The sequence below is a fragment of the Perissodus microlepis genome, chromosome 14 (genome assembly GCF_051167445.1).
Source record: "Perissodus microlepis isolate ML-2025 ecotype Zambia chromosome 14, ASM5116744v1, whole genome shotgun sequence".
NCBI lineage: Eukaryota > Metazoa > Chordata > Actinopteri > Cichliformes > Cichlidae > Perissodus > Perissodus microlepis.
The window spans coordinates 15,581,819-15,592,491 of NC_140474.1; the positions used below are offsets into that span (position 1 = coordinate 15,581,819).

At 38.6% G+C, this 10,673-nt stretch overlaps 1 protein-coding gene across 1 annotated transcript; it reads right to left on the reverse strand.

The window, feature by feature from the left end:
• Positions 1-512: 512 nt before the first annotated feature.
• On the reverse strand, positions 513-7,501 carry tbcb (tubulin folding cofactor B). Its single transcript, XM_084950444.1, has 7 exons — positions 7,325-7,501; positions 6,792-6,947; positions 6,492-6,635; positions 4,692-4,788; positions 4,276-4,467; positions 3,122-3,194; positions 513-3,022 (listed from the first exon to the last, which is right to left on the reverse strand). The coding sequence occupies exons 2-7, from the start codon at positions 6,909-6,911 to the stop codon at positions 2,908-2,910; spliced, it is 741 nt and encodes a 246-aa protein (XP_084806570.1). The 5' UTR covers positions 6,912-6,947; positions 7,325-7,501; the 3' UTR covers positions 513-2,907.
• Positions 7,502-10,673: the final 3,172 nt, after the last annotated feature.

The window sequence follows — 10,673 nt, forward strand, 5'->3', positions numbered from 1 at the left end:
AGAGGGAGGGTGAGGAGTGAGGTTAGTGAGTGTCGAGCCATGATCCAGGAAGAAACACAGAGCAGGAACAATCACTGAAGGACGAACCCCTGTATGGGATGTTCTATTGACATATAGAAGTGGCTGACATCAAGAAATCCCACTAATGGCTAGAAAAAGCCTAAAGGACAGCACAGAGGCTCTGATGATGGCAACATAAGAACAGGGTCTAAGCCCCAGATTTATAGAGGCAGGAGTCTAGCACAGCTGACAGCTGATAAGTTGCAGACTGTGTGCAAAGCTGCAGCATGTAGTACCAGGATGGAGGATAAAAGCTGAGACCGCATACACTGAAAGGCAAAAACAAGTGGCCAGAGGTCCTGATGAGAGACACAATTGAGAAAATATAGTACCAGGGGCTGAAGGAAGAACTGATGTGAGTCGAGTGAGTTTCTTTTGCCTGGGTTAAGCTGTAAAACAAAATGGAAAACAGATTGACATATGATAAGAAATGAATATTACTGCAAATCAAATAGATTCACTCACTTTAATAAGCTATAAGTGTACTAGTAAACACTTCTCATTTCTAATCATTACGCTTTGGCACATAACACCAGTACCTCAGATAGACACAGATTTTAAGGAAGAGAGAAAACACCTGGACAATCTTCCATGTGTGACATTTCCTTAAAAAGACTTTTACATTTGTTCTATAAGCAACAGAGGACAAAGACATGAAGAGGTTTTGATCAGTAACATAAAACAAAGCATAAATAAGGCCATTTGAAACACAGACCAAGAGTGAGTGTTGTGAGCACAATGAGGACAGTTTGTTTTTTTTGCTTTACCTTGTGTTTTAACTTGATGGCCTTCGAGTATGTACGATCAAAATGCATCTGAAGGTACTTTGTACACTTCACAAAAACAATTGGTAAGTGTGCTACAGGTGGTAATCATAACCAGGTTTATTTCAGAGTTTACTCAAGTATGAATCGATACATAATAAAAGGTTTAGAACCAAAGCTGACTTATTAACATTTAAATAATTTCCTCTGAGACTAATAAAGTATTCTGATTCTTATGTTCTCTGTGAAATTTTACATGCTGTGTTTACATTAAACTGCAGCAATTAAAGACTTGAAAATATGTTGGGGGGGGGAGTGTTTTTTTTTTTTTTTTTTGATGCAATATAAAATCCATCTCAGGTTTCAGACTTGAGTAACAAGTTTCACCTAATAACTGCAATAAACTCATAGTTTTTAGATTCACGCTTAGATTTTTTTTTTTAAACATCCAGTTTATATACAGTAGAGCTCAGGCTGAGCAATAAGTGAGCAATCACTGGTCACTAGAGAAAAAAATGCATTCTCCATCACCAACCAATGAAAAGTTGAATTTCAGTGATTTAGCGGTTGCTCGAAGTCAGTGGGTCGCTGGTCGGTCTGTAGGCATGTGTGACTGGAGCTTTAAGTAAATTCAGATTGCTCAGTGAAGAAAATAGTAAAACTGAGCCTCATCAAATTTTAAATGCGAAAGCTCTTTTAGTCCAGTGGTTCAACACACGCATGATACATTCAAGTGCACAAATTTAATGTTTAACAAGAACAATCGTGTCACAGAAAAATTAATGGAAATTACATTTTATCTTTGCTCTGAAAGCTAAAATCTGGACTGTTGCACATCCTACGTCCAAACAAAAATAACGAATTTAACTTTTAAAGAAAAAAGAAGAATATCAACCCTTGCACACTTTGGCACAAAAATTTCAGGCACGGTTTGTCTATGAGGAAATTTTTAACTGCAAAGTACGACGAAAAAGAGCAGGAAATATATCTGGTGAGATGGGATCTACTGTTTCTTCCTCTTCTGCCAAAATCCTTGTGAGTCAGACATTAAATTTGCCAGCGAGCAAGAATCTTAAACGACAGGAAGAAAAAGCACCTTGGGTTTAACTCACTTATACAAAGTTAGCAACACAATGCTGCTTTTTATCTTAGTGTCAAAGTGTGGCTGGGTGATTTTTTCCTACCAGCAACTCAGTCTTTAAACCAAAAAAGAAATGCAAAGACTACAGATAACTATAAACAGCTATATACAATAATCTTTGTACACAATGACATTTACTAAACATGAGAACAAAAATAAAGTACAATTACAGGAAGCGCTATGAATTGAACAGAAGTGTTTGTAGTAAGGAACAAACAACAGAAACCTTCATTTTGCTGCAAAAAAGAAAAAAATCCCCAACATTATGAAATGCCTGTTGGTACGAGAACCCAAAAGTCTGTCAAGTTACTGAGAGAGTGCTTTAGGATCATGCCTTCCAGAGAAGCACAGGCAAAACAATTCTAATTTGCCACACTAAAATGACGCGCCATCTTCTCTGCTTGGTGAACGGATAAAGGTGCGAGGTTGGGGCAGAAAACTGTGTAGTCCTACTGTAAGCGCCAGACGTCTGCTTTATATTTTTATTTACGATTGAGTTCATGTTTGTTTTATAATTCATAGATTCATTACATAAGTCATCTTTTCAGGATTAATAAATGTGAAAATATTTGTGTTTACATAAAGTAATTTTAAGTCACTGTTTTGGGATTGGAACCTAAAAGGGGGTACCTCTCACTTTAAGTATGTAAGTGCAATAGTAGCATGAAACCCTGTGTGAGAGGGAAGGGGAGGAGCATGGACAGAGAGGTTAGGAGTCTCACGGTTTTCTGACCGTGTGCACAGCTATTTCTGGATAACTGCTATTTTTTGGAACTTTCATGCTTTTTTAGGAAGGAGTTCATTGTTACATCTTCAGTTTGTAATAAATAAACAGTCTTCAAATCATAATGCAACTGGAAGCATTTCTTTTGGAAACCAGGAACACGCGTCAGCCATAGACTCTCCTTTTTTGAACTTGGTTTATTGGAAATTACCCTACACCTACATCTCGTCTAAACCGTAGTCCTCCTCAGGGAAATCCCCCACAGTCACACTCAGGGGCTTCACAAACGCACCATACTTGCTCTCGCACTCAAAGTACTGCTTCCCTTCGACACTACAGAGATACAATAAACAAGGCAGAGTCAAAAATCAGGACCAGCGTCACTGAAACTTTGAATTATTTAAAAACAAAGCCAGAAAAAGGCCCTCTTACGTTCCATTGTGTTTGCCCAGTGGTTCATCGTACTTCACACCCACCCAGTAGCCCGGCTTGAAATCTGTTGTTCCTGCAAGAAATGCAACACTTATTGAGCTCTAGCAGGGCATATTAGGAAGACTTTGACTTCACAATAATGATATTATATGAAAAAAGAAGTGCAAACCCCCACCAAAGCAGCTCACTCTCTGGGAAGTATTTACTTTTAAGGAACTAGTATTTTATTTTCCTAGAAGTTTGTAGTGCAGTAAAAATAACACATTTTGTCAAACATGACATACTATTTTAAGTCTGCATACGGTACTTGCTATAGTTTGACAATACACACCAGACTTGTCATAGTTATAAGCCTTCTTGTCAATTATCAACCAACAAAGTTGATGATCATTAAGTTAACCTTGAAGACCTTGGCAGATGTCAGTTTTAATGGATTGTTAACATGACCCCCCTCTACACCACTACGAAGTTTTAGAAGAATTCATTCAAAACTTTTTAAGCCATCGTACAGACAGAAAGAATGGCACGCATGGAAATGCTAACAACAACATAACCCCTTTGGGGACCTTATTGAAGTTAACAAACTACCTAAACTGAATCACTTTTATTTGCTATGTTTTTGGAGGGTGACACTTGGTGTTAGTACTCAGGTAAAGCTGCTTTAAAACTAAACTAGAACATGTTCACCTCACAGGAAATGTAATTAGATTTTCTAGGCAGACTTAAAACCTGCTAATAAAATAGATTAAACAAAACAGTAGGGTTAGGTTAATTGGAAACAATAAATTGCCCATAGGTGTGAATGCGGGAGTGAATCTGAGTGCCAATGTGTTAGCCCTGCGACAGACTGGCGACCTGTCCAGCATGTACCCTGCCTCTCGCCATAAGACAGCTGGGATAGGCTCCAGAGCCCCCCACGACCTTGAAAAGTATAAGCGGAATCGGATGGATGGACAAAACACACAGAATCCAAACGTGATATTTAGCGTACTAAAAAAAAAAAAGTTTGTCCTCCACTGACATCACAGATTTGGGAATGGGCCTTAGATAAATCACAGCAAAGTCTGCTCTGCAGGACAGAAAATCCTCAGCAGCACAGGGTTTACACTAATGTCCTACACAAAGTAAACCAGCTCAGCTTTATCCACACTTACCAACATACATGACTGTGCCAAGCTTCGTGGGCTGACCGGGGACCTGCACTTTGCAGCGGCTGCCAACAGCAATGGCATCGGCAGCAGCCTTCTGCTCCTCTTCCCGTGCAGCATTCTCCGCCTTCTTCTTGGCCATTTCTTCCTCATTGTAGCGACCCACACGTTGCTTCTTCATAAATGACCTGGCTGTGTCTGAAGGAAAGACACAGTTTGTGATAAATGCAAAGCTCTTCAAAACAGACTGAAGTCTATTCATCTTCATTCTCATGAAGTAAGTCATCCACATTGAAACCAGCTATCAATAGTTAGCTTAAAAAACATAAACAGAACAAGTGCAGAATGCAACTAACGATCATGGACATACTTCTCATTCAGCTGACTTATTTTTTTATTTATTTAAATAAAAAATACTGTACCTGTTCTCTTATCATAAGCATCATCTGGGAGCTCAAATTTCTCCACTTTGGAAACATCAGTGAACTCGCCCATCTGCCCGCCACTACTATCAACAACCTGTAAGAGAAACAACGTGAAAGACAGGCAATTATTAAGTCACGCTGTTGTGACTTAGTAACAGCCTATAAAAGCCACCAGAACTTTAGCTTTTAGCAACTTAGATATGATCTTTTGTTTGCTGTTGTTAGTGTGGTAATTGTAACATTATTGTTGTTTAACAATAAATCAGTTTTACACTTACTGGACAATTTAAGTGAGTGCTAGTGTATTTAAATGGAAAGGATTATTGCCTTTTCAATCATTAAAACACTATCTGCACAGCAGAGTTCTTATTTTTGGACATCAAAGTTTCTGGATGCATGCAGAGTGAATAGATTTGGGATTCAGACACTTAACTAAAAACCCCATTCAATGCCAGAGAGGGATGCTCTATCCCAATATATTCAACTGCGTTGTTAAACCAGAATCATGTAATGCCAGTGTTACTATGCTGAAATGTAAACCAGTTTAGTCTAGTCGTAGGAATTAAAGGATTTTTGTCTAAAATAAAAAATATAGAAAAATCCCACACTTGCAGTGATTTCTTAATTTGTTGCATATTTGTTACATTTACACGTTCATCAACAAATTATATTAGACAAAGATAACCCAAGTATATACGAATGGCTTTTAAATGATGTCCACATTAAACACGTTGCTTAGTGCACTGGTTCGAGTCTTGGTCCTTGTGAAGCTCTCCCAAGTTCTTGCATCAACTACTCAAAATTAAATATTCCAATATGAGATTTCTGATTGCAACAAGCTACAAGCCATTATCAACAAAATTATAATAATAAAATAAAATAAATGCAGCAAAACGTTTCTCTTTACATGTAATGATAATAGATGTTTAATTTTTGAAATAATTTACAGAAGCAATTAACTTTTCCATGATATTCTAATTTTTTTGATACATCAGTACATGAGTTTCAGATGACTGGATTATGCTTAATTTATTGTACTGCAGTTGAATCTGCTTTCTGAGGTATTTCCCTACAAGAGTCCACAGAGAGAAGTTTGCAAACATGCTCCCGTGCAGTCCCCCCAAACTCCCAACTGCACAGTGCTTGACGTGGATGACACTGCGCATCAGTTCAATGGTGACTTGTTGACAAATGGGCCTGAATAGGGAAGGAACTGATATTGGAGTTCATCGGGGACAGGAGATGCATGCAAAGAGTATCTGGATTGGATACTTTTCATTGTTTTTAAAAACTTGGTTTCCCTTCTACTTTGTGTATGTTGCAACACTCTTCTCTGTGGCTGGCTAACAGACCAGCAGCAGCACAATCGAGACTGGCCTACAGACTAGTTGTACTTTTGACACTGACCCATTAACAATAGATACAGTCCAGAGCTCCCCACACACTACCACAGCTGAATCTCCATTAAAGAATCAGACAGTAATCCATTACGTGACCTCATATACATGCTTAAAAACAAAGTGGTATAATTCTGACTGAGGTTAGAAGTTTTGTAGTGAACACATTATTGTTCTAAAATTTTATATAAATCCTCTCAGAGTAAACATTTAAAGCTGAAAGCTGATCATTCAGCCAGCATATGTCATTATGTCTCTCTCTGTGAAAGTAACTTTGACAGATAGCACGTTCAATTCAAGTGAAATAAACTAAAAACCTGTCTCAACCTGTATTTACTCCAACATCACAGTGATCTGAGCCACAGTATTACAAGAAGCTCCCAACAGAGCTGGGACATACGTGTATTCTGCAGTCGTCATCCACAGGATACGATCCTAGCAGAGCTTCATTCTCATTCATTTTTTGCAGGAACTTGTCAGATATGCTGAATAACTCCAGGTCCATGCAGGAGGCCGGTGCACCCACAATCATCTCCAACTTTCCCTGAATGCAACGTTGCAAATAGTTCATGTAACACAAAAGAGGTGACGTTATCAATTGAATGTGTCATTTCAATATCAACAGATATGTTAACAAAGAGAAAACCCAACAACAGACCCATCCTTGAGGGTTTTAGTGGTGCGCTGTATGCTGTCTCACCTTCAGTTCTGCTATACTGATCCCTCTGTTGAACCTGCGCTGCACCTCGAAGGAGGAGAGGGTGCTTGTTAAGCGCACATTCACCGTGGGATTGGTTATTACTGTCACTCCGCTGTCCATTTTCCTGTCTCCTTGGACTCGGGTATTAATCAAACACTGAAAACAGGAATAAAAAATAACGTGACCCATTCAGCCAACGGGACTGAAGCTCATACGCCATCTCATAGCTGCAAACAAATTTAAGTCAATAGTCAAACAACCACAAAGACTTCCAAAAAACTGCTCCTTTTCCACCGATAGTAGCTACTTAAGCCCTTCTCTGATATTAATCCTGTCTGAAGTTAAATTTTACATATATGCTTGGTCTCTCGTGTTTATTCGTCATATTAGCTGTGATCGTATAATTTTAAATAACCATTTTTAGCTGTGTAGTTTAGAGTAGCTAGCTACGTTAGCCACTGGGCAGCTAGCAGAGTCACGTTGGACTCACTCGGGACCCTGAGACAGACGGCAAGGTTGCCATAGTTACTTACAAATTATGTATATTTTCCTCGATGGTGCTGAAAAGGCCTTTGATCTTTGTATCTACAATTAACCGGAAGTATTCATGACTACTTGATTATAATAGCAGTGAAAATGGTGCATGTAGCCTAGATCTGTGGGTTTGCTAGAAAATTATAACCTCAATTCCTGCTACGCCCAACTCTGGAAGGTTCCACCCGCCTCCAAACTGGAACACGGCCAATCACAACGTAGGAAGGAGAAATTTTAACCAATAGCTTTACGATACGAAGAAACTACCCTCAAGACCCGCCTATTGACCGCTAGATTGGCACAAATGGTGGCCAATCATTCGTCAGGAGTAAATGCGACCGTTGAAATAACCACAAAGTGGCGCTGAAGTCCAAAATAAACTATGCAGAAGACTAAGCTGGAAACTTTCTCTTTATTATGGATTTGTTTTAAAATATTTTTTTAAGACAGAGTATTCGTAGAGTTTGCTTTACGCTCTATTATACAATTTTTACCCTATTGCTATTTCATACTTGGTCGACTAACAAAGAAATCTCCCCTGATAAAAGCCAGATATGTAGTGAGTAAATTAAAGCACAGACAGAAAACAGAAGTGTCAAAAAAGCTGAGAACCTCAAGAAAACATAAGGGGGGGATGACACAAGCCTACAGCACCACAGTGAGGATTTACATGCCTGTGGTTGTTAATGGAGATGCAGCATGGTCTCATTCATAGCTCATTTGCAAGTCATATTATAAAATACACTGGGCTTCTTTCTCTGTTTGACACATGATTTTTCATAAATCTTTGAGCTTGGGTACAAGACCTGTAAATACGCAACCTTTCAGCTTCAATAACTGAAATAGTGTGTCACATACAGCGTAGCAGTCTAAATGGGTCTTTGTTCTGTCAGTTTAATAAGATATCTTTTGTAAAAACTCAGAACACATGAAACATGTTGCATTTAAACACGTTTGTGTGTGCCTACACGCATGCGTTTGTACTGAGAGAACACATGAAACATGTAGTGTAACCGGTGTGATTCTGCGTTGTGTCTGATAAAAAAGGTAAAAGAAAGAAAGACCTCCAAGTAAATAATTTGCCCACTCCAGCTCCTCTCCCACAGCGGAATAGAGATTGAAAATGTGACGTCATTCAGGGGTAAAACCGCAAAGGATTCTGGGAACTCGTGGCAAGAGGTACTAGCTCACGCAGGTAGAAAAGGGCGTGGCATTTATTTTTACATTAAACATAAAGTATGCATTTACACCTAACATATTTGACATAAGATAAAACAAAAACAATGTTACACACTGAAGGACGACAGGGTTCATTCAGGTGCACATGAAGATTTATTGCGCTGAAACACAGCAAAACAATTCAGTGTTACTGGCGGCTTCCATTGTAATAACTGGCCTGCGTTACTTTTGTAGCATTACGTGTAATGGCCCTGTATTAATCAGCCCTTAACACACAGAGAAAATGACCAGTAAACAATAGACAACATAACATGTACTGGCTGGTCTATTTCCTATAACTTTAACTGAAACCAGCTAACAGTTTCCTTTCACATTACTGATGTAACAACATGGTTACAGAGATTAATGCAGGAGGCTAACATGACTTAGCTAGCGCACAAACATTACTAGCATTACCCACAGATAACGTGAAACAACTCCCTTATTCGCTCACATTAAACACCATATAAACAAGAATTACACTCCAAACATGTTAAATAAGCATCAACTTTACATAAATGTATGTAGTGCTCGTATATTGCTCTCACCTGAAACACAGCAAAACAATTCAGTGTTACTGGCGGCTTCCATTGTAATAACTGGCCTGCGTTACTTTTGTGAAGGATTATTTTGCCAGTTACCCGTTTGGCTGAGCCGCCACTGCCACCTACTGGCGAAACTAAATATCGCCCTAACATCACATCAGGTGGGAGCAAATGAGCTTTTCGCTCTGTGTTATGATACAAATTATTGTCACAACAAATAGCAAAAAAAAGATGATGGGGGGGTGGGCACGAACACATAAGGAACACATCTGAGACTTGTTCTTAATGCTCAAAATACTCAGGGTGCCACAACAACAACATGAAATCCGACATACCTGATAAAAAAGGTAAAAGAATACAAACAGTGGGGAAGAGAGTTAGCTCAACCCACCACAACTTCCAAGCTAGCAAGGAGTATATATTCATGCTAGCATTTATGGCGCCTAAAACACATTTATGATACACACATACTACACACTTATAACATCTAACAAAAACAGGCTTAATAATGACAATAATTGACCTAAAATCGCAATCAGAAACATCCAGGTGGCTAAATATGCATTATATGTGTGTTTTAAAGTGTTGGAAAGAAATGACACCCACCTCTCCCACAGGGGAATTGTAGAAAAGGGGAGAGGCAAAAGGGGTACACTGTATTTATAGGATTGCACCAAAGAAGAAGAAGAAAAGAATGAGGAGGGGCTCTAACTGATAATGAACATAACTACAGGCTTAGAGGTCCTAAAAGTCAGGTATAAAAGGAACGGTTTGGGGGTTTAGAACACATTTTGGGTAATTATAACAATGTGATTTATGACCCTGTTACAGTTGCATTTTAACACGTTTGTGTGTGCCTACACGCATGCGTTTATACTGAGAGTATTTGCATTAGGCAACCACCTCAGGCACACAGAAGAGTGATGACAGCATGTTCAGCCTGAACAAACAGGGAAACATGGCCATACACGATGCACAACACACATAAAACACATGCAACCAGCATTTCCCTTGAATAAAAGCATCACTAAAGGCTGGCCAAGAATGACTTCTAACAGGTAATCTGTTATTAATCAGAATAATCACATATATTCAGCAGATTATAGCAGGTTCATTTACACAGATATTATTATTATATATTTTTATTTTACAGCAGCCTACATAATGTAGCTATTATTTGTTGCACTTCAACTATGATATTAAATATTGTTTACAGTGTAGCTTCAGCAATAATATTGAATGTAATTCAAAATGATAAGAAAGGGACAGTTTAGTGTTTTGTTTGTTTGTTTGTTTGTATTTTTTTTTTTGGACATTATTGGAGGTTATACATGAAAATATGGCATTCTTAACTCCAAAATACTAAACCATTGAATAGGTGCTGAACAACATAAATGTTAAACTATTATGTAGCACGCGCGCGCACACACACACACACACACACACACACACACACACACACACACACACACACACACACACACACACCTTCATACACCAAGTGACTTTTTGCACAATATTCAGTCTTTTGCACATTTCTATTGCAGTGTTGTGTCTGCATCATTCTGTTCTGTCTTGTGTGGTA

What these genes read in the sequence shown, in the direction of transcription:
- tbcb (XM_084950444.1), bottom strand. Translation starts at nt 6,911, where the DNA reads ATGGACAGCGGAGTGACAGTAATAACCAATCCCACGGTGAATGTGCGC. An exon ending in ATGACGACTGCAGAATACAC is followed by an intron (nt 4,789 to 6,491) that starts GTATGTCCCAGC and finishes TTTCTCTTACAG; the next exon opens with GTTGTTGATAGTAGTGGCGG. An exon ending in TGGCACAGTCATGTATGTTG is followed by an intron (nt 3,195 to 4,275) that starts GTAAGTGTGGAT and finishes CATTTCTTGCAG; the next exon opens with GAACAACAGATTTCAAGCCG.